The sequence below is a fragment of the Scatophagus argus genome, chromosome 10 (genome assembly GCF_020382885.2).
Source record: "Scatophagus argus isolate fScaArg1 chromosome 10, fScaArg1.pri, whole genome shotgun sequence".
In the NCBI taxonomy this organism is placed as follows: Eukaryota; Metazoa; Chordata; class Actinopteri; family Scatophagidae; genus Scatophagus; species Scatophagus argus.
Window position 1 is genome coordinate 13,858,398 of NC_058502.1, and position 25,420 is coordinate 13,883,817.

Genomic DNA, 25,420 nt, shown 5'->3' on the forward strand with positions numbered 1-25,420 from the left:
CTATTTCCCACAGCAAGAACAAAGATCCTAGCAGGCAGCATGATAGTGTCAGGCTAGGGTTGGTTTGCCAGGGTAGCCATACAACTGTCAGGAATGCTTCGCTGGGACCTCGACTGAGTTAGAGACGCTGAGGTAAGAGAGGTTTGTCTGTTTGGCGACACTTCCGTGGGAGTGACAGTGCTATGCGGTGCTCTGCCTCGGTGATTCAACAGGGTAAACAGATCAATCACCGATACACACCTTGTCTAACTGTCTGCTGGGTCTCTGCTTGGTGATGGATATGAACTGACTGGTGCATCTTACTCATTCTGCCATGCTCATAATTAAATATTATAGTGTGAAGTCCTTGATGCACAGTTGATACTAAACACCTTCAGTACCTCGAGTTTACATTTGGGTGTAATAATTTAGATTTTCTTAAAAAACAAAAGGGCTTCTTTGCACACACAAGAATAAAATGTTAAAATGCTTCATCTTTAAGCGCATCTTTTGCTGACACACAGCATGAGTCATTGCATCAGTACTCTTAATAAAAATAAATCCTTCATTCTCATGTTGGCTTATGCAGTTTGTCATTTCTGACATATGAGCTACAGTCTGAGCCTTATTGTCTGTACTTGTGATATTTTCCGGGAATTTGCTACTAACTATAAGCTAAAAATGTCACCTTTGACATGAGACAGTTTTATCATGGCAGACAGGCAGTCAGACAGACAGGCACCACACAGACAGGCAGAAGTCACTGTCTTTGTAATCTCTTCCTCTGACAGACAGTGGGAGTCTGTGATACTTCGCTGTGACAGCTTGGTCAGGCCAACCTGTCAGTCAGAGGCCTTTCAACACACCAGAGAAGGCTCATCTGACAAGCCTGTCTTGCTCAATAACACAACAGAGAGACGGGCGGAAAACACACCCAGCTGCGTCGACCAGCTGATAGGTGGGACCACATGGGCTGAAGGGACAAAGGCCCAGGAGGGCAGACAAGGACAGAACGACTGTTACTGATCCCGCTCTCCTTAATTCCCAGCCGGTTTCTCCTTCAACCTCAAAGGACAACAGAGCTTCCTCACCGAGTGGCAAACTTGTTGCCTGTCACCGCCCTGACCTGCCCAGCTGGTTCAACAGATGCTCACGATACAGGTCAACGCTGGGGCCCTCTGATGCCTCACTGGTTGGTGACACAACAAAACACTGGCGCAAGCCGGCCAGAATTTCTTCTTGTTGTTGTTTGTGTGTCCATGCTCTATGTGTCTCAGTAGAGTAATAGCAGTTACTCACATTTGGCACTGGGTGTATATCCCCAAGTCCTGAAACATCCCTCGCTCTCTCTTGGAGTCCCTTACAACAGTGGATATAGCGGGATGGACTTGCAGTTAACACACTGGCAAGGGTCCCAGCACTTTCCGCGACAAATCAATATTTAAAAGATTGGCCACAGCGTCCCTGTTCAAGTAATGGATAGGCAACCACCGCTGGTGTGCACTCTGAGCGTCTGCCCAAACTCCCTCCTTGCGCCCCACTGATAATGCAGGAACTCTTTCACACTTACATGAATCTGGCTATTATGACTTTGCAATTTTCAGACAAATATTAATCTTCCTGTTGCATCAAAACAACCCTTATGGTTTGATGGCTGATTAGTTTTTTTAATGCATTAAAAAGAAAATGGAAGTTTATCAAATAAGATTTAGTTGGAGTGAAGTGCCAACTAAGTCATTTTCACAGATGAAATGCAGCACATTTTTTTTGCTGACACTATTACCAGGCTGGTCACAATTACTAAAACTTTTGGAGGGGTAATGGAACTATTTTGCTTTGTAATATTTAGCCTTCTAGACACACTACAGCTGTACCATCTGGTCATCTGGCTGTGTTAGGCATTTGGAGAGGAAAAGCAGCCTTCCTACACTCTGAAGAAAGCTTTCGGATAAACTCCCTCAATTTAGGATTAGAGCTAAGAGGTTGCTTTTTACACATTTTTGAAGGATTTTGCTCAAAGATGAAACACTACAACACTAAGGGGTTTTTTTTTTTTTAAAAATGAAATACAAATGAGATATGCAGCAAGGAAGTCATGTGTCTAATGAGCGTATTATACAGTGAATCAATTTAGCACTTAACATCAATCCATCTATTCAAATCACAACCATTACAATGACACTGATAGCTTTCTCTGTGCACACACTCGGCCTCTTTCTAAAATAAAAGCCTTGTCATTATGTATTCCTTGCACACAGAGAGAAAGGCCTATTTCACTTGCTTTTCAAATGAATTTAGATAGAAGTAAAAGCCTCATTTTTACCCCTCTGGCTGCCTTCAAAGACAAATACAGTCGAAGGATGAAAGTAAGACATACCATCTGAAAGGCGTTTGTAAAGGAAAACTCCAAAATTAATGTCATCACTGCTTCTGATGATCATCTAACACCAGGTAAAACATACGTTCTTGTGTTTGACCTTTGTTTGGGCAGATACAACCTCATCTCCATACTGAGGTTGTTGTTCACAAAGGCCTTGAACGCACATTTACATACAGATAAGACGCATGCAAACAATCACAAGACGCTAGATGCCATTTATGGACTTGAAGTTAAAATGTAGTGTTATTTTCGGGTTTAACATTAATGACCATTCAGGTCCTCCACCTCGAATTGACAAAATCATTCATGTTTTAAAATTGTAATCTCACTACCTTTTGGCTCACATGCTCAGTGCTAAATATGGATTTTATTGTGATGAAGATAGCAAGCATGCACACGGACCAGGATGAACAAAACTGGCCACCATTCATCCATCACTTCCAACATTATCCACACAGCTCTTTAGTCACATACTTTGCCCTTGGTGCATTTTCTTTGAATTACCATTGAGGTGGTACCTTTTTCAGTTGAGGTTCAATACTATGTTAAAGCAATTCATCATCTGTACATGTTGACCTACGCCTCTTCTTCGGTGTGTGAACAGTTATGATTTGTCATCATTCGACTGATTGCAGTTATATGCCCTGGCTAAAGGTTCATTGTGCCCATAGCAGCTGGTGAAATATGACCGCCTTCCCGCAGGACGTATGTATGCTGAATCACTCTCAAAAGACGCCTGTTCTCTTTCAAAGCGTGTAATTAAATTTCAGAGATTAAGGGAACTTTCATGAACTTCTCACGCCCTGATGATACAGGAACCACACAGACCTTCCCCAAAAGACATCATCACTAGCAATGCATTTGAAGAGAAATCAATAGTTATCATCCATGGGCGACTGGTCGGGTGAATTTGTCACAAGAACACATAGAGGAAGAGGTAAATGCTCCAGATGAAGACAGTGAATCAAACTTGTTGCTGTAGGCAGCAGATATCCAGAAATTGGCTTTTGTTACAAAATAAAATCAAGCAACATTGAAGGAACATGGAAGGCTTCTTGGATGTGCTGCCTGCTGAGAGATTGTTGTGTTACTACCCTCAAGGTGATGACTGTACTGCCAAGTCAGATGTCAAAACTGATTGGTGGAGGTGCCACCTTCCTCTCACAAGACAAAGTATTTCTATGTCTGGCTCAATAGTTCCTGAGAAAAGTGAGATATAGTGACAGTACCAAATATAGGAAAACCAGAGTCTTTTTTCAAATCTGAAAACAGTCAACTAGACTTCTGAGTTCGGTTTTGTCGAGCTGAATATGTCACAACATGTCCTCAGTCTTGCACTTGCTCTATAAAGACTCTGCATTGCCACACATATGCCATGTGGAACTTTGGATGTTAACTGGACACAAAGCAGAAGAAAAAAGAAACTAAAGATCCAAACTAGAAAAAAAGAAGGCTATTAGTGAGGAGAACAGAGGTTTTGGAGCTGGTGTTACATAAGCAGCGGAATCTCTGAAAAGCTGTGTGTTGATCCGCTGTGGACCCCTGCGATTCCCTCCTCCTTCAAAGCAGCTGCTGAAATGGATAGCTGAACATAATAAACTCTGCAGCTTTGACTCCCTTCAACAATTTACAATACTATGTCACCCCCAACACACACATACACATCTTTCCCTATAGACAGCTTTGTGACAGCTTTTTGTTAATACTGCATATAGAAGCTCATCAAATAAGAGCCCTCCATCTCAGTTGTTCTGAAAATAGCAGACATTCACTCCAATAAGCTTAAAATCTTTGGTAATCCAGCGGTAGAGTTTATTCATAATGCCTTACAGTGACTGAATATATGCAACACAGTTTAAACAGCTACAGCATCATACTTCCATAGTTTTTTTCTGCAGCATCCATATAAACTGCATGAAATTTCCTCATCCATATTCGAGCAGCTGGTCTAGTCATTAATTATGAATAATGAAGTATTTTCAGAAATTTCCCAGTCATAGCCCAGACTGCTGTGAACCCCCATACAAAGGAGTATAGATGGAGTTATGCTTCACTGACAAGTCCTAGTCAGCAAGCTCTGCAGCTCAGCTTTTGACTCCCAAAACTACTTAAACAGAGGGTGAGAAGTAAACAATTTCACACGTATTTATGTTATCGTCCTCATAATCAGCTTTTGCTAATGAAAACAGCTTTTTGTAGAGGCTACACTGACATTTTGGCAAATCAGCTCCACAGTGGTGTCATAGGTTGATCGGTCACGCTGTTTATTTAAGCACTACTGCATTGCACAAATGACAGCTACCAGCAACCTTCTCCTTACATAACATTAATTTTATCTTTTATCTTTATTTTTTGAACCTGTATTACTGCCATGACATGTACGCATGTTTTAACCATGCAAAAATTAATAAAATAGTCAGATTACTGAGACATTTGTAGGATGAGAATGCAAGTTTGTGTGCAGAATCATTTATTAATTCACACTAATCCTATTTTTTTTATCCTTTGAAAGGCAAATGTGTGAGGGATTACTTCAGTTGAAGGCGTTGAATAGCTGTGAAATCAACAGCCAATTCAGTCTTCATGACAAACTGAGGCGTTCAGTCGTCACCTGTGCTCAGGGGTGGATTAAAAAATGCATAACATCACTCCTTTGCACAAGCACGAGGCTGAGGAGAACATCAGTGGAGGCGTACTGTACATTCTGGAAGAGAGCTTCGACACCATACTTGGTTGATACATCAGGACAGATGTGTTGGGGGGGGTGATGCAGCAACACACACACACACACACACAATGCACACATATGGAGGCAGAGAGGAGTTGTCCCTTCATCTCAGCAGGAAATTTCAGTTTCCTAATTGTTCTCCCGCAGATCAGAGGGACTCTCTCAGATAAGGCAGGGAGACCCAACACAAAACTGAGACATCGGGAAGCCACTACAGTGGCAGACTAACAGACTGACAGAGCTTTTATAGGAACCATTAACATGCTTACTGCTGAGGTTCGTGTCCCAGCTGCCCTGACGCGATGCTCTGCTATTTTAACTGTGACTTCTGTGATGGGTGGTGGAGGGTGGAGAGTGAGAGGGGAATCCCTTCTGCAATAACAACTTAAGATCCTCCCTATGGACCAGTAAATTTAGCACAGTGTTCATCTGGCCAGCATGAGTCGTGCTTAAAAAAGAAAAAAGAAATCAATGCGTCAATATTACAGTAATTAGATCATGTTGGTCTTTTCGCTTCATTTTGACTCAGCAACATCAATCAAATCAATGCGATTAAATTCCGATAATAAGGATGCTGTCTGGTGTCAAATTGTTCGTACATATCGTAGATTTAACGGGAAGTTTGCGCGCTTGATTGGTTCCCGTGTTGCTTTATCTCCTTCGCGGTAAGATTTTCTAAAGTTGATCCATGTCTTCAGTGAGATGCGTGAGGAGCCTTTTGAGAAATACTTGAGCTGAAATGTCCCCTCTGTCAGGTGAACAGAGGGATGCATCTAAATTTACAGGAGGCTATTCTGTGAAAATATTAACAATAATGATAACAATAATAATAATAAGGCTTACGCGGCTGCCCAACAGACAGCTCCAGCTCGGGGCGCTGAATGGACATGAACTCGCCCTACCTTCCACTTTGGTGAGGGTGAGCACCGGACTGTTGCAGGCGGACAGCGGGGCAACCCTTGCGGAGTGTTTCTTCATGATGACGAGCTCGGATGGGCTGAGCTCTAAACCGCTTCGACTACATCCCTGAAGCTGATTTGGTGCAGACACCAGACCTCTTGATGGGACCCTTGATGTTTCTAGAGCCGGTCTCCAGCTCTCAGTGCCCTTGCATCCATCCAACTCCCTGTTGATGTTTTTTTATTCCTACCTCTGTCGTATCCCCCCACCCCCTTCCTCCACTTGCTCTCCCTCCTCAAATCTGCTGTATCCAGTGCGTTATGGCTGGTCTCTCCTCACGTACAGTTTGACAATTGCTGCAATTCGCCAACGTCACACATCCATCAGTCCCCCCCTACAGCATCACAACCACCACCCACCACCTCCTGTCCCGAAGCAGGCGTGCCCGGCTGTCCTCTCCGAACCCCCAGCCGTGGTCTGTCCGGACTGGATCGAGGCACCTGTCAGCGTGCACACAAACTCTGGACTCTGCTGGACTCTGTGACAGATATGATGGGACGAGTGGTGTAAAGGTTGAAGGGCGATGTGCGGTTTTCCAGCCAATCAACACTCGAACTCAAATTGTTTCAAGTGTGCATCCCCGCAGTTGAGGCTCGTCCCAAAATAATAGTTTAAATATTTGATACAGCCTGTTAATTGGCCTTTAAAGTGTATTTTGATGAGGGGAGAATTTCAGCAGTTTCTACCTTTTCAATAGTTTCTACCTTCTAGGTTTTCAGTTAATCTGAAATTAGCACAGAAGCTGTGAGGGTTAAGGAGTTAAAGACAAACTGCTTCCTGCGAGGTGACAGTTCGTCACATGCATTTCTTTGCATAATTTGGTGATCATTGTGTATCTTGCAAAATGATTTGCATGATTTTTGGAGATTTTTTTTTTTTTATTTCCTGGTTTTCTGCTTTACTGCCATCTGCTCGTCTTCATCCACACATTTATATAGCAAATTGCTCACCTTTAAGCTTTAAATATTTCTTGTTTATTTTTTTATCTTTCTTTTTCTGGGATATGGATTTAAAATGTCAAAATGGGAAGCATAGGACAATTACTATAATTAAATTATAAATAATTATTATACTGGTATATTAATATTGAATATTTACCTTATAGTATCGTTCACATATTATTTTCAGCAGCATAATAAAATGTGAAACATAACAAAGAGTAATTTAGTGCAAATTGTGCTGGTTTGACACAGAAAGATTAGAGATGCACCCATCCAGCTTTTTCTGCTTTTTTCTGATGCCATTTCCACCATGTCACATCAAGGTACTGATCCAACACCAGTGCTGTCTATTTCCACATTTAAAATCTGCACTGTGTAGAATTCATTGGAGAGGTCTTCACAGAAGGTTGCATAATACTTAATGGTAAGGTGAGGCAAATGAAACCAGAAACGACATGTATATCAACATTAACAGAAAATCTGTATCTGATGTGGATTTGTTATGCCATGGGGTTAACATCAGCATATAACTATGCAAATCTATCATCAACTATTGTGCCCTATAGGAGAAATGTCCTAAATCCATTGCCATTAATTAGCAGAATCTTTCAGAATATCCTGTCAGCTGTGTTGTGATAATGATTGAGACCTTATAGACTGACTGACCTGGACTATAGTTTTCAGTGTGACATCAATCCTTACATGTCCTGTTCATACTAAAGTCATTACAGTTCAAATTGTACTGGTAGAGTCACTGAAGCGGGTAACATCTTCATCTGTGAGGAGAGCGAGAGCTGCCGAAAACATTGCCTGAGTTTCTCGTGACTCTTGTCTGTTTTTCTGCCAACGGCTGAGATTGGTTTTGAAGTCTGAAGTGATAATTCTGAGCTTCACATAGCCATTTCAAACTGAGAGCTGTCGAACTCACTCTGTGGTGGTGGTGCCTGGCCAGCTAAAATTGTGCCTGACACTGTTTCTGCATATCTTAATGATGTTGTTCTACATGTCACTTGAGGTTTGCTCCTGGGAATCCATTACACACAAACGTAATATATCAGAGGGAAGTCGCTCACTGTCAATGGTACAAGCTGAACTGTTCAGTATTGATCTGAGAATGTATGTTGTCCCTGTGACCCTGAATTAATGTGCTCAAGGTCAAATGTGTGTGTGTGTCCGCAGTGACTCTGCATGTGTGTATGCGTGTGTGTAAAAGCCGCTGAGTGTGAGCATGCCTAAAGGAAGCCGCACTGAATAATTCACTGCTCATACTCTACCTCAGACTCAAGCGAGAATCCCCTGCCCTGCCTAACTAGGACAGGGAGCTCTAAAAACCCTCTGCCCAGACCCATTCTGTCGTCCCTCAGCAACCAAATCCACTGGATCCTTCACTGTTTTCCACTGCTTCCCACTCCTGTGTTTGGGTTTGAAAATTGCAAATGTCAGGAACAGGAGGATGGAAGCTAATGGATGAAGTGCAAGAGCTCACAGTGCGCAAGCTAAAAAGAGCAGCACAGGATGTCTAATGGATAAACATTTTTAACATGTCACCTATGAATTATGTTGTTGTGTGTGATGGTGAAAGATTCCACATCACGTCTTTTTTGGAGTCCCTTTTCGGCTCTGCAGCTGCCAGCTGTCGTTAAGAACTAATGTTGTCAAATTTCAGCAGCTTGTATGGAAAGAACAAAAAGATTCAGTCGCAATGCACATGCTATTATTGACAGGAAAGACAGGGAGGTGGAAATAGGTGGAGCGGGTGAGATCATTAAAAGATCCCAGTCAGTGACTCACAGACTTTTATCTATGAACACGGAGGAGGATCAAACCAGCCTGTGCTCTGAGACACCGCATGACAACTCCCTCTCCCTCTGTAGCACACATTCACATACTGTATCTGAATAGGGACGAGTGTGTATGAGTAATAAAGAAGTGGCAAAGGGCTCCTTCATCAGCACAGTCTTTTGAATCCCCATCCCTACCCAGAGACTGAGAGAAGCGGATCTGGGAAGGGAGGCGATTATTCTTCCATGTACGGTGGGATGTACTAGTGTGCTCCAAAAAGATGCTTGTGGTTTTCTTAAATGTGTATTCAAGCTGTATAATGAGGCAAGCTGAAGTAGCCAATCCTTATACGGTCAAACAATCTTTAACTGCACTACTCAGTGCTGCTATAGTGTTCCTATATTAAAAGTTTAATCAAACAAACTTGGAAGTACTTCATATATAAGCTATGCATCGATTTAAGGCAAACACAGATATCTCACAAAAATTTTCACTGAAAATGCTTTAGCAGGAAATTATTGTGAAGCTGATCCTCCAGAAAAAGAGTAATGGCTTGATATTCCGCTGGAAATGTATTTGATGGAAAAGTTCACCACTCTTCTGGTCGTTAAAGGAAATAAAAATTTGCTAGAAGTTGAGGATATGGATCATTTCCACAAGACTAACAGAGTACGGATAAGCTCGCGGCTCTTTAGCGCTGTTGGTGCTTTGACAGCAAAGCTAAAGTTGGCATGCTGACACACTCACAGTTACAGTCTAAAGCTTTCAGTCCATCCAGTGGTTGCTGAAACGTTTAACTTAAAATCACAAATATCAACCTCATTGTGACACTAGTGGAAAAGTCAGAAGATCCGTGAAGTCATTAGAACTAATCCTCTGAGAACTACGAATGTCTGTACATGAACATGTCTGAACATTTCTCCCAATCCATCTCAATTCATCTCAGACCTTAAGGGTAATTTGCACTATAAGTAATTCATAAAACAATTGGAGGTATTTGGAGGTAACCCTGTCTTAGAGATCAACGATATCTGCATTGATCTTTATTATATAAATTATATACACTCCTTTCACTATTGCAAATCAGCTGTTTACTGAACTCCTACAAAGCAGAAGGAAAACAAGATAGTCTGAAATCTGTTTTATTGATTATGCATAAAAGTGCTCTGGCTGCAAATCAGAGCGCTTGAAGGTGGGAGATGATTGACTCGGAGTGCAAAAAGGTGTGTGTAAGAGTAAATTTCTCGCTGTCTGATATCAATTAACAATAAGTGCAAGTGTGAGTAAATGTGCCTGGCTTAATTTGTGTACAATTGTTGTTTGGTTGACTGTTGGAGCTGTTGTAGTTACCTCTTTGCCAAAATGTTAACAGATTTTTATTGACATTTCCAATCCAATTGCTCAGCCAACCCTGATTTAAGATCAATCAATTCCTTCTTTAACGGCAACAACAACCACTTCCGGGTGCTTTGCTCAGATGAAATTAAGAAAATTTGGAGACACTTGACACAACATCGTGAGAGCAGAGCACGTCTGCCCATAAAGCAGGTGGTGCTATGCCAATAGCCATGCTAGTGGTGTGGCTCCAAAGAAGAATGTGTTGGTCCACCAATTGGTTCAAACTAAAATATCCCAACAATTACTGGATGGATTGCAATAAAAATAGGTAGCCTTTATGTTCCAAGATGACTTTGACAATCCCCAGACTTTTCCTCTTGTACAGTGTGTTATCATACTAACGCTCTAAACATCAGCATGTTTTCATCATTGTGAGAATGTTAGCATGCTATAGTTAGCATTCAGTTGAAAGCACCACTCACATACATGCTAGCGTGACTGTGGACTCAGTCTTGTATCATATGGCGCTTTCAATAATGGACTTTTTTTGTAAATTCCTTTTTTTCAAACTTTTCCCACATTAAAAATGATTAGATATAATCAGGTTTTGAAATATGAGCAAAGCAGATGATTATGTACACAGAAAATAAAATAGTTCAATTCATTTTAATTTTACTATGAATATTAATGGGGCAGTGATAAATATTAATAGAAAATATTGGCAGTGTTGCATTTTCAGTAGAGAGACAATTTCAGTGTTTGGCTCTCTCTGGAAGACTTAAATGACTTTGCGAACCATTGCTCCCTCCACTCTTCCCATCCAGGTCACTTCTGGCTCCTGCTTAGCATGAAAAACAGGTAGTGGAGCTGTAAACATGAGAGGTGAGAGATCATTACAAAACTGAAGAGGAGTCTGCCTTCACACTTAATAACAACTCCCAGGGCATGAGAAAAGAACAGGGGGCTGAGGGAGTTGTGGCATGGAGTCCTAAATAACAGCTTGTTTCAAGCACCAGAAAGGTCAAGTCAAATTAACTTTCCCTCTTCCTGGGCCCAATACATCTTCAGAGCCAGACACAGCTCATCTGTGGAGGCAAGCAGCTGTCAAGGTACTGCAACTGCAAACAGCAGTTTATTGGATTAATGGCCTCAGCAGGTTCCCCTGGGGTGTATGGGGGAGAAAACAGTGGCCAAAACACTTACCCCATTTTAGTTACATTGCGGAGCAACATGGCAGCACTCACACTGACCTTTCATACTACACCTTTGCACTCCAAAATGCTGTGTCATATAGAAATAGTGTTGGCTGATGTTTCTGTAAGACAAATTTCACCTAAAATTTACTCACAGATGTGATTTTGAAAGGTTTTTGCACATGAACCCCATGTTGTGCCGAGGTAGCTTAATATCTCTGTTCATTATTGCAATATATATAAATATATATATACATATATCTTCTCTCTCAGACAAGTGCAGCATGTAGTTCTATGTGATGTGATGACTGATAGTCCACTCAGTGGGACTCGATATGGGACTTGTTGCTAAATGGTTGCCAGTATGTAATCAGCTATGAAAAAGATAGACCAAGACTCCATTAAAGAAGGGAATTTAAATGTGCACTTCTCACACAGTTTATGTCTTTGTTTGTAGTCTGAAGATATGCTTGAGATAACGTTAGCCTCCAGTGATCAAACTACGTGGCTGGATGTTTAAAAAGTTGTGAATTCTCCGCACATGGATGGATGGATGGATGCTCTAACTGGTACAGCATCTAATTACAGCCAGTATAAACTGGGTTACTTGTGATGTTTAACATACCCAGATATAAACAGTAATACATTAGTTAGCTATATTCTGTTTAATTAACATAAAGCACAGTTTGCCAAATGCTGACTGAACTGATGCCTGCTGCCCTGTACACATCAGTGCACACAGAGCTTACATGAAGTCTGTAATTAAAAGGTACGTAATTACTGATTAATCTACAGATCGTTTTCTTAATTAATAGATTTCCTTTACATTTGATCTGTAAAAATAATGAAAAATAATCAACACGTCAAATTCAAATTCAATATAACTAATAAGATATTTAAATTTCAGAAGATGGTACTAGTAAACTGTTGACATTTTACAATACATGTACACACCCTTTTACATTTACGTGATGATGCTAATGCAAACACACATTAAAAAGTCTGACTGGGAACTTGTTTAAGAGAAGAGAATATGGGTCAAAGAGCTCATAACCTCCCACTCAAAGAGCTGTCTGAGGGGAAAACCAGAGGGAGACTGACTGCCACTTAAAGTAATGTAGGATTTCCTCTTAATTGCAACTGCAGCTAATAAAGTCCAGCAACAGTTATTAAACGTCATTTAATAACTTGTAATCAACTTGTAATACCTAGTCCTTATAATCACACTCTACCCAGGTGGCCCACGCTTAATCAGGAAGAGTGAGTCTCTATTAAATTTGCATCCCACTGGAGGAATCAGGCCCTGACAGCATGTTTCTCCGTTCCAATTAAGGTTGTTTCAGAGTATAGTTTTTCAAAGCGTAGTTTTATTTGTGATGCAGACCCAGAGGTAGTGGAACATGATGGTGCTCTGTACACTGTAAGACGGGTGGGCAGAGACACATCAACTGATGATTTTGATCAGCACCTGATGCAATGATTCCAAACAAGAGGGGTATAAAATTGGACTTGACGTAGGCAGGCAAATTGGAGACAGCTGGTGAACCTTATCTGTCGGAAATGTCCTTGAAGCCATCCTTAAAAGAAAACAGATAACCTCTTATTTGCATATACTGTAGATCTCAATAAATGTAACGCTAGATCATGCAGCCAAAATCGGCATGCACTCATTTTATATGCCTTCCTTGATGCAATTCTTTTTTGTGTCTTCTTTTATGACAGTGAAGCCACATTTGTGTGATCCTGACATCAAGGAAAGGCTAGGAGACACGCAGCACATATCAGCCTTACTGTGAAATTGTCTGACTGTACATCTTCTGTGAGCATTTATGTATCATCTTTAGATACAAGTACAGAGCCTATGTTTGTTTTTTTAACCTTTTATTTGTACAAGGAAATTTTGATGGTGTCCATCCTTTTTCCGAAGCACCTCAAGTCACTTACACACACATTCACACCTAAGAGTTGCACTGCACATCGTGTCCCCACTCTGCCAGGTGATACACCGGCTTTGAGGCTGATCCAAAAATGAAATGGTGGTAACATCTATATGGCTTGTACTTGAGGAGGCTGCTGAACTCCTACTGAGGAAAACAGAAACTGACTCTTGTGCTCCAACTGCTGGTCAAAGAGAGAGGTTTCCCTTAGGAGATGCTCTATGCCCACAGATGAAGATATCGTATTTCTAATAAATGGCACTGGCTCCCTCTGTTGTCAAGCTATGACTATTTCAACCTTTTTATTATTATTATTTTAACCAAGCAGGCAATACAACCTAAAAAATTTCAGGTTTATGTTAAATGGAATACACTCTTAATTTGACTTTCATTTTGCACCTGTCCAATTTCTAAATTCCTATTTAATGCATTTTTAACAGTCAGAGTGGAAAAAGCGTAAAAACTCCCCCCCCCCCCCCAAAAAAAAAAACAGAAAAAGCCTCCCAAATGTTTTTTGCTGAAGCAGCTCCTCTTTAAACTGCACTTATCTCATTCTGTTTAACATTATTCATGTTGTTCTCAACTGCTGTAATTACAGCAGTACCATTTTCAAAGCACCATTTTCAAAAGCTTCTCTCATCCATCTGCATTTATATCAGGCTATTACCTGAGCTGGAAAAGTGAGGTCATGAAGCTCTAACATATCATGTTATGTAATCTTTTCCAATCTACAATAAAACAATATTTATACAAGAAGAAAGCAGACTATTGAGTGGTGCATTTAAGATGAACACTTACGTCAGAACCACTAGTCAATTATACATTAGGTCCAAAAAATGGTGTATTTTATGTACTATACTATACTGCTTATATATAAGATGTTGCTTTGTTTTGCCATTGGTCTATGACTCAAACCAGAAAATATAATATAGTCCCACATGTAATATACTGTATGCTGTACTGATTTCACACCAATTATTGACACACCTGTAAGTTTCCTGACACTGCAGAGCCTCCAATGAGCCTGTAGGGGGCACTGTGACCACACATCCTCACATGAAAATTAATAACAGTTGCTCGCCAAGAACAAGACCAAGAAATTCCACAAACTGCGGCCCAGTAGTGGGAGCAAAAAGTGGAGCAGCAGTAATGAAAGATGACGATGTGACCCACATACACACCTATACAACACACATAAATAAAAACCAGACATACGCATTTAGAAGCACACAACCATACTGAAAGATTTTAGAAGAACGCAGCACCACAGCACAGACACACACAGGTGAAAAATAGTAATGAACAGCATGACAGCTCTGTGTGATCACTTATCACTGTCTCCTCGCTTTCCTGTCCTTTCTAAAGACATTGTTAGAGCCCTCTCATGCTGTGAGGCACTCACTCCCATTTTTGATTTCAGATCTCTTTTTTTTTTATTAAAGGAACGTCCTTCACAGTGAGGTGACAAAAGGCTACAACGAGTCCACAGTGACCCGAGAAAGCACTGACAACTCCATCCACAGCCATATATATTGGGTTTTCAAAAATGGAAACATATCATGGGAAGCTTACAATACTAGCAAATAATACTGCTACAAACATGAGCCATGTCAGGTTGAATGCAATTAGAAGCGTTTGTTTTTAAAGTGGAATTCAGCGTTAACACTTTTATATGATGTAAAAGCAATATCTGAGGAGAGCTCCAAAAATACCAACTGCAGGTGCCAAAAAATAAAGACCTGGCATTATTTCAGATTTTCATTGTTATGAGAAAATCACAAATACTACAACCAAAAAAACATGTGTTAGTCTGTCTCTTTATGCTTTTGACTTCTTGTTTGGCCCCTCTGCAGCTTTTTACACAAACAGGAGTAAATTTGTTGAGGTGCTATTTTCAGCCACGGTTAATACACAGTTGGTGCTCTGGTGAGTACTTACAGCAGCACAACAGTGAATGTGGGATTTGTCAAGATAATCACAGTGCCAGTGTTTATCAGCAGGAAGGTTTAATATTTTTAGTGTTTGTGGACAATGAGGGAGCTCTATGACAACAAGAAATAATCTACAGCTATCAGCTTTTGGCTACATGAAGAAAACTGTCTCATTGCTGGTTTTGTTCTTTTATGGGTCAGGTGGCTGAAATCAAAACTTAACAGCAAGAACATAAAACCATGCACATTTAGAAACATATGCTGAAAGACTTTAGATGACACATAACAACAGTTCACACAAAAGTTTAATATGTAATGGATAACCCTTATTCTTTTAAAGTTTGAGACATAGACAGGGGTGTGTCTGGATGTTTCACAGTATGAAGCAGTCTTCATGTACTCATGCACCGCAGGTTATTTTACATCCAGGCAGCTAAGATTAATTAACATTAATAGCATTCGGCAATGTGATTTTCAACAAGCCGCCCCAGAATTTTCTTTTTCCCTGAATTTTTTGATGTACTTTTATTGATCCCTCAAGCGGGAAATCTTCTTTTCCCTCTGTTTAGTCAGGAAGCAGCACTAAAAACCATCCAAGTTACTTCTGAATAAAACGGTTGCAGAAAGAGTGAGGACTTATTTATGCTGGTGAAGGTTGCTTCAACATGTATGACCACGGTGGGTATCAAAACTCTGATATTCAGTTTGAGGACACCTTCACTAACAGCTAGATCAATCATAAAGCAAATTGATAAATAAGCTAAGCAGTAAATGAAAAGAACAGCAGCTGAGTCAGAGTAGAAACCAAAATCCTGCTGTGGATGTTGGATGTAGAGGACCTGTTGCCACCTTTCATTGCTCCCCCTCCTGCAGAAACAGCCAAACTGTCTCCCTGCCAGTGACATGGGACCTTAAATGAGGGATCCAACTAATCTCCACTTTGTTACAGACGGTGCCATGGAGACTGCTTACAGAAGTGTGAACATCCTGTGCACAAATGAGACCGCTGAATAACTGTAAAATATTACACCTGAGACTCTGCACATCAATTGTGCAGAGATTTGGTGATATGAAACAATTTCCTGGAAAATAATTGAAGCTGGCAGACTGACAAAATCTGGGCATAGGACTTTGTGGTGTATAATTCAGAGCCAGGGAATAGGTTCAGACAACAGAAAAGAGACTAGTGGATACTGTAGGCAGTACCAGCAGTAACAATATGATAGTCTTTCTCACACAAGATGAAACATATTTATTGATTGACACATTGAGAGAACCTAATTCAGCCCTGTATACCACATTACCATGAAGCTTCAGATCTGTTAGGTTTGTCTTTGAAGTGTTCAGACTGGATGCCAAGTCAAGCCAGGCCACTTTCAATGCTGATCAAACCGGTTTCTGATCATTTATGAACCCAACTTTCCATACACAGCAGCAGCAGGTGTTTGGAGACCCTTCAAAAGGCCAGGAGCAGGTGTGTGTGCTGTCAGTAGTGCAAAATTCACACTCTTATTCTCTTCCATCTCCACTTCTCAGTCCAACCTCAAACAGTGAGAGCTACCAGGCAAACAGTGAGCAATCAGTGCCGGATAAAAATAAAACTTGATGCCCTTGCGTTCCCAAAGCTTTAAATGCACAGATTTGTGCTTTTGTTACAGGGTTTATGAAAGTGTAGTTTTCTTTATCAGCTGGTGATGGAGCCTCCAAAAATGAGGCAATTTATCATTCCGATGAGACCAGTTCTCATTAGAGGGAAGTCTCATTATACGCGTGGTGTAAGCAACATGGGTGACAAATGTCACCTGAAATCATGCTCCATTCTCTGCAGTAATTATCCTGAATTCAAGCTGAGAAAAAGGACAGAGGCGTGTAACATCTGAAGGTGGTTCAGACCATTTTCATCATTTGGACACAATATAAATTTTCCTTGCATACATGAAAAAACAGTACAATGAACTCAATAACCTGTTATAAACAATTCACTCTTCCCTGACTAATTATACCAATATTTAATGTAATACATTCTCACTATGACCATGTTTATTCTTGGTCAAAAGACAACAAAAGCACTTTCAAAACTGCATATTACTGGAAGCCACTGGAGATAAAACTCAGTGATCAAAGCTTTTAAATGCTTGATACAATTTTCAGTCATAAACAGTTCTGTCAGAGTGCTTCCCTTAAAGCATGGAGTGATTGTGCATAGTAAGTACTTGAGCAAATGGAGGCCTGTGCATTGGCTTGATTTGAATAAGCACTGTGGTTAAATGGTTGTACATGTAGTGGGCTGAGGGATGTGGACCAGTCAACTCCCTGAGGGGGAGAGGAGGTTCATGCCTTCCTGGCTCCTTCTGCACTCCCCCATTGGCTGTCGGCTCTCATCCATGTCCACAGCTCCCTTAATTGCCTGATTTCCTGACCCCACGTTGAATACTTTGTACGCTGGGGGCTGGGGGTTATAATAATGACTTATAGTGACATGCATGGGGAAGAGTCACTCCCTTGGCTATCTCTGACTGCAGGCCCATCACAGACCTCTTGATTTAATACTTAAATTAAATCCTCATATCCTCATATTAGGCTATGGAACAGCGTTTGTAATAGAAAATATGACACCAAAAGTTTCAGACGCAACCACTGCAAAATGAATGGGGGCTTTATTACACAACCTCCATCAAGACTATAAAAGAACATAGAGCACTAGAGCACACTTTGGCAGAACATGGCCAAAACATCTTTATTGGCCAGAGGGCCATCTCTATTCAGCCCATAACATTGTGAAAGAAAAATAAAACAATAGAATCAATAGAAGGTAGCGCTATCTTAATAAGGGGGATGACTATGAGTCTTTATTCTTTTTTAAACAGGTTCCAACAGAGGACACTGTGTCTGAAACTGACGCTAGTTTACTCACCTCAAGTGATGGATTACCGTAACAGTTGAAGAGACAGAGATGTGAGTAAGGATGAATGAAACGCCTGACTCCAAATGTTGTGTCTTTAACCAAGAGTGGACAACGAAATATTTCATCAGAATTGTTGAGACATTTTTTTGACCAAGCATGCTAACTTTGCCACAAATTTGTCACAGAACAATTAATCAGTCAAAATAAATCAAAAACTGTCAATTAATTAATTAGTTTATTTCTTGATAATTAAAATATTAATTGCAATATCTTTGCTTTTCAAAAGTGAGGTTTTGCTGCTTTTATTTTCTGAACTGTAACTTTTTTAACTCTGACTGTTTGGATTAGATTGGACTATTGATTGGACAAAACAAGCAGTACACAGATATTTATCTCTGGGAAAATGCATTTTCCCAGGTGGACTGCACATATTAATTGCTTATTACCAATTTCCACAACACAATTGTGGCTGACAACATCAACAGATTCTGATGTGATCATATTGTATGACAATAAAACATTAAATTGTTGTCCAGCTCTTCTTTAAAGTAGAATCTGGATAACCATAAAAACCTGAAACACACTTTTGTCCTGATATTCATGAAGGCAAAGGCATCTTCCTCAAAAACGTATGCCTGACTGCTGCTGCTGAAAAAGAGTACATGACAGGGGGAACATGAAATATCTTTTAAGTCACGTCCTGCTCATCATGTTCAACAGTTTGCAATATGCTGCGCAGAGACTTTAAAGCACTTCAGAGCCAAGACAGCCAGGACATACAAAAACTCGTCATCTGGGGAGTTCACCATTCTCACACTGTGCTATTGTGCACTATTTATGAAACTGTCATGAAGTGAGGAACAAGAGAGATGGTCAGATGCACTTGTTCATGGCTTTTGGATTCCTAGGGAAATCAACTGCTTACGCTCATGCAGTCGTTAGTGATCCTCCTGCGAGCACACCAACAATCTGTGAGATGGAGTGAGAGGTTGACACACTCGGCTGGATGACAGTAAATTCACTTGTGACATTGCAAGTTAACATGTAGCTAATATTTCAGCACATCATACGATCTGAACGAGTGACACCTACCAAATGGTTGTAGTCCATATTTCTGTTAACGTTAATTAAATGTTAGCCTAACCAAACCATAAAAACAAAAGAGAAGTTTCCAAAAACATTAAAGCCGGAGCACACAAAGTCTTCAGTTAGGATTATTCCCCTTCAACAATTTCAGACAAAAGGGATCAGCTGTCAAACATTCAACAAAGATAATTTTTCTAATGCAGAGACACCAAGTAGCTGGCCTATCAAAACCTATACACACCACAGAGGCAGTATGGGAGTCTCTATCATCTAGAAATAGACTCATCCCCTTGATCTTCTTTCTCTGCCAGATTTGTTCAGACTTTTTGTTTCTGTGGTTTTTATGACTTTTCTCAGGAAGCAACTCTCTCACACACACACATTTACAGTAGCTAGTGCTTACAACATCAGTATCTTATCAGGAAACATCACGTGACATTTTGGAAATTATGCCTATTCACATTCTTACCGAGCATGAGATAAGGAGAACGATACTATTCGAATGTCTGTGTGGTAAATACGAAGTTCCTGCCAGCAGCCCAAAGGTAACAAACTCCAATTACCAGCAAGGCTAAAAGCTCAGGATTTAACACTTTGCATCTTTTTGTTTGATCTGTACAACAACTAAAGTGTGAAAGCCACTTAAGTTTTGGCAGACTTTTTTTCAGCTCAGCATCTCCCTGAAGTCTCTACTGGTTGCCAAACTCACTACCATGTTACCCTTGTAAAATGTGGGGTTTTTTGCACTTTAGAGGTGCTGGTAGTTTGTTACCTTTGGACAGGCAAGATGGATGTTTTCCCCATGTTTCACGTCTTCATGCTGAATTAACTGGCTGCTGGCTGTAGCTTCACTTCTCATCTAGCTATTGGCAAGACAGAAAATAGTCGGTTTCCCAAAACACAAAACAGCTTTAGTCAGTGACAATGACAGTGAAGATGAATAAATGTTAAGCTGACCGCATTTATACAGCGCCTTTCTCGTCTTACTGACCACTCAGATTGCTTTACAACATGAGACAGCGTTCACCCGATCACATTCACAGTCATACACTCGTAGCAGCAGCTACCATGCAAGGTTCCTTAGCATGATGGGACCGTGCTCATTGTTTTGCAAGTCACAAATAAGTCTCTGCACACACCTGAGTCAAGCGCAAAGTCAAGACAGACAAGTATCAAGTTCCAAGTCCTAAATTTCAAGTCAAGTGCCCTCTTCACCAAATGCAATGCCATTTTAACGGCAGCGTTTCATCTTATCATTCCTTGCACAACTTCAACAGGCAAACAAAATTGGAAGTTGTAATTTGACCCACAAGCCGCAATTTGTATTTTTTGTTGAGGTGGTTTGAGAATGAGGTGTACTTGAATGCACCATGAGCGTCCTGTCCCTGTGCATGTCAAAGACCCACAGACAGACAGCAGAGGACAGAGGCAGTGGCCCATAAATGACACCAATACACAGTAAGCACAGTTTTTTTCAGGCGTGCAATGTTACCCACATTTGGAGCTTGGCAGATGCTCATTTGGGACTCATGGTGTTAATGTTAGTTGATTCAGGAAGTGAACACAAACGATTGATTTGCTCTTAAAATAACACACTCTTTAATCTTTAGACTTTTGAGGAAGGTATGTTCAAGTCAAAAGACTTGGAGTTGTGCAACAAGTCTCTTTTGATGTTGTGTCATAGAGTCCAAAGTCATCAAATTTGTGATTCATGTCTGACTCACATGAGCAGTAGCCCTCCACATGCACACTCACGCACTAATGGAAGTGCCATCGGCATTCATTGGGGTTCTTCTAGCCAGGGACCACTCGCCAAACCACTGACCTCCTGATCAACTGCTGTACCTTGAAATGTAGGTATGGTGTATGAAAAATCTTATTTAATCTTAATTCATTCTTTTAAAAAAAATGCTTCTAAAATTGCAGTGTCAACCAACATATCTAAAGCACCATATTAAAAACCAGATTAAACAACAAACTGAAAAAAAAGGTGCATTATCAATTTACATAATTAATGATTACTGATGTTTTTAGGCAAATGCTGGAGTTTGGACCAAATTGTTTACCAGAAATACTCTTCACATGCCATGCGTGGCTGCTCCTGTGTTTCTCTCTTGTCTTAGACAACAGAAACCCTCTCCAAATTAATCTCAAGTGGCACATGCTGAGCTGTCTTGATTTTTCCTCAGTGGTGGCAGAATTGTCTGCAACATATTTCTCTGCTCCATACCCTTACCTGCTACCTTAAAAAGGAACGTGACAAAAACAAAAAGTAGACATATAAACAAAGACACAGAGGATGAGACTGGAATCAGGAGCATATGGGTTACTTGGTGATTGGATTGCCTTGGATTGCCGCTCATTCAGTCACACATACATTACATAAGAAACGCCTGTCAGAGAAATTAAAACAGATAGTGAAGAAAATAAGAAGGTGGCATGAGCAGATGCTGCACGACTGTGCGGGGAAGGAAAGAGGATAATTATAGGGCATTATCAAAAAGGATCCTGAGAAAGCAACACTAAACTTTAATATTCTTCCATTTCAGTTACATTTTTCTCTACATGACAGATCTGTGGAAAATCACATTGGGCATCTGAAAAAAGGAAACAGTTGTAGATCAAGGAAAGCTGTAGAAGGTTAAGATAAGTGTGACTATGGCCTTGTACATCTTTGCTACCAGCAAAGTCTCATATCTGGACCGTATGTAATCCTGGCATGTGCTGTACTGCCCGCTGGTTCAGTAAACTGATACTGTGTGGTGCAGTGCAGCAGTCAATGTCAGTGGGTCAGTGGGTGTGTTTGTTATTTTTTAACTACTTTGTATTTAACTTTATTCATTTAAACAGCTCTGATATAAGAGCCAAACATGTAAACTGCTCAGGGTTGGATGCAAACAAAGCAATCAAATTTCTCTGGAAAATCGCATGTACAGAAAGAAAAAAAAAACAAAGACTAGGAGGGCACTCCATGTAACACTACATGAGTGGTTTACCTGTTAAAATGATCATGTAATTTATACTATTGGGAAAGCAAAGCATGAATTAAGAACGCCGTAATCATGGCATAAAATGTTAATAGACGTTAAGAGATACAACCACAGTTTGAATGATCTACATTACATGGGCATTAAAACAGAGTAAAATGCCACAGAGAGGTGGTAATAGGGCCAGAAACCTGCTCCAGAGGCAGCTGGTGAGGCTGGTTGAGGTCACCTTCCTAATTACCTCATCTGTGTATTGTGAACTTTCCTGAACACATGCTGAAGAAGGATGTCTTATTCAGCACATCAGTGCTCTCCTAGTTTGTTTTTTTGTTTTTGTTATTTTTTTGTTTGTTTTTGATCATTCACTACTTTAGGATTCAGCACCCAACCCTCTAGGACTTACTGGGATTTGAATGTGTTATCCAACAAAATTATATATTTCATGGATGGGAGAGAAAACATATTGCATTCTTGCCATTTTTTGCATATCATCTCACTTCCTTTCAATCTTACTTTTGACATTAAGAGCTACTTTTGAATAGGGATTTAAATGGTGGCCGAGAGAACCACACAACAGCACATCGGTTGCTGATTGTCAAATGATTCAAACTGATAAAGATGTTTTCATTTATTTGACTTCAAAAGTTTCAGCCATAGATTTGCCTTTTTCACTTGTAATCATCTATCACAGAAATACTGAACACTGGTTTTCAGCAACACATGGTTTTACAGTAGCATAATAAACACAATCACATACATAATCAGACATGACTTCAAAATAATGTCTATTTCATCCCATATAAATATTTTCTGTATTTGTTTTTCAACATAATTTATCCTTGGGGGGCAAAGTATCAGATTTAAAACAAACGTGAATTAACACTTAATGAATTAGTCATCATCTCGTTACAGTCAGCCCCTGGACAACATGAGTCACTAACACTGATGAGTGTTGACCCTGGATAAAGATATGTGTGCACAATATATTTAGACAGAATTTACTGCCCAATTTTCTGATTTTGGTGAGTAGCAAATGCTTTGATGTTTCTATTCTAAATGATTATGTGAAGGACTGTAAATTTATGTCTTGTGAAAGACTGTAAATTTATGTCTTGTGAAGGACTGTCAATTTATGTATTGTACAATGAATCAGATATTAAGTCTCATATTAGCTACTCCCTTTAGGCCTTTAAATCCTCTATTTCTGTGGTTTGAGAACATCAATCAGTGTTCAATGTCCAGAGTAGTTTTTTTTCTCTTAAATCTTGTAGTGTAGTGGAAAACAAGACAAAATATGCAACAAATCCCCCTCAAAAAAAGGGAGGATTCATTATTTCAATAGATATTTGACGCACACAGCTGTGCACAATCACTCAGACAGCAAGTCAAAGTGGAAAAAGTGATTAGTTCCATCATATAAATCTCAAAGCATCACTAAATTACTATTTTTGGCCTCTTGGGGCAGAAGAGGAGCCTGGCTATTAACTGAACACTGAAATATTATCACTTCATATAGTTTTTATTTCCCACTTACAGATACTAAGTATACATTTGGTGTTTAATGGCCTCCTGACAACTTTAAGTCTATAGTTCAGTGTCTTCTTAGCTCTGTTCTGGTCTAAACTAACTTATGAGTAAAATAACTAAGTACAACACTAATAGAAAAAATTGATGGGCACAGCTTAAAATATATAATAAGATATAAGTGGTGACACACTGGGCAATTAAAACAACACTGACATACTTCACAACTTGAGCATCTATCTGTTCCCCTGATTCCTCGCTACTATCATATTCTCAGATTACAAGAATGAGAATTATGAGGAAGCAGTGTGTCTCAGGCCTGTGGGTTAACGCTGGATTCTGTAGCATATCAGTTTTTGATGCAGTGAGAAGGTCAGCTGCTGGTCACGCACCAGGGCTGACATCACATGCATATTGCTCTGGGAATATAGAATATGAAAGGCAATATGAATACAGGAGCTTAATGCGTTGCTGATGGGATATGCAAAACTGGCAGAACGGGTAAAAGGAAGCCTCCATTTTTTTGGAGGATTTGATATGATTGGAAATGTTAAATGGAGAGGCGTAAGAAAAGAGGTACAGGATATGATGGCCCAACTTTTTCTTACTTGGTCACTTGATCCACTTTTCTCCCAAAGCAATGCTAAAACTACACTGAGTTTAACCGTGACTGATAGAACTGATTTTTGTTTTTTGTTTTTTTTACTTTTTTACTCTTCCACACTCTTGACACTTTACATGAATGCAAGTCTGCAGTCTTGTCACTTTTTGGACCATTTTGTTCTGCTATATCAGTGATGTTTACACTAGCTGTTCTAACTGCCAGAAGTAAAACAAGTGGACCCAAAAATCATGTTTAAAGTCTTGAACTTAGTAGCACTCATAGATAGCCTGTGTTCAGGTGTATCAGTGCCACAAGCTGCGATCAATACTCATCCTCTCCAATCAAGATGCCCATATAAGCTTCTTAATTACTTGCACAACCCCATTGACACTTAGCTTTCTGTGTTCCTGAGCACTGCTCTTCTGTGGTCACACACAGACAATGATGTGCTGGATATGGCCACCGAAGACACTAGATTAATTACACGGAGGTAGGAGTCATCACTTCACAACTTCTAATTAACAGCAGATAAAAGGAGTGAGGAGCACAATTGGAAGACAGGAGAGGATTTGGCATTTGACTGTCAGGATTTCCATTACAAGGAAGAGCGAGCACTGAGAATGGAACACTCCAGCTATAATTCAGTTAACTTTATCGTCTTCAGGACCAATTCTGAGAAACACAGGCACTAACAATACCAGCCAGTTATTTCAGATATTATGTAATGAATGCAGATGCTCCATGAGCTCATGCATGCAAAATATATATGCTTTCCATCAAGCAAAGTGTCTCTGCGCAAGAAATTCAAGATGGGTCTTCTAAGAAATATTGAGAGCAGTAACACTGCCGCTTTTCCACAATGCTCTTTCATGCCATGCAGCTGAAGTGGCGATCTTATTTGTTCCCTTTTGTGCCCTTCTCTCCTCTCCACCACTTTCAAAGCAAAGACAAGCAGCTGATGGAGAGAGGACTGGAGGTTTTCTTCTTCAAAGTGGTATAGCTGATTTACAGCTCCTCCAGTCCACTGTGCATAAATAGGACTTGGGGAGCAGGTGAGTGATGATCTGTGCATCCTTCTCAATTATAGATGTGATGTTATGCAACAGAAGCTGCTTCTACTGTACTCAAGATGATTTTTTAAAAAA

The 25,420-nt window shown here is 40.2% G+C and overlaps 1 protein-coding gene across 2 annotated transcripts in view; it reads right to left on the reverse strand.

The window, feature by feature from the left end:
* Positions 1-25,420, reverse strand: part of slc35f3b (solute carrier family 35 member F3b) — a 44,473-nt gene that overhangs the window by 11,795 nt on the left and 7,258 nt on the right. The window contains exon 1 of one of the 2 annotated variants that reach the window (XM_046401255.1): positions 5,990-6,560. The exons of the other annotated variant lie outside the window; for it this stretch is intronic. Within the exon in view, the coding sequence (XP_046257211.1) occupies positions 5,990-6,065 (76 nt within the window). The 5' untranslated portion in view covers positions 6,066-6,560. Of the gene's footprint in view, positions 1-5,989; positions 6,561-25,420 lie in introns of those variants that run through there. 2 annotated transcript variants of the gene reach the window in all.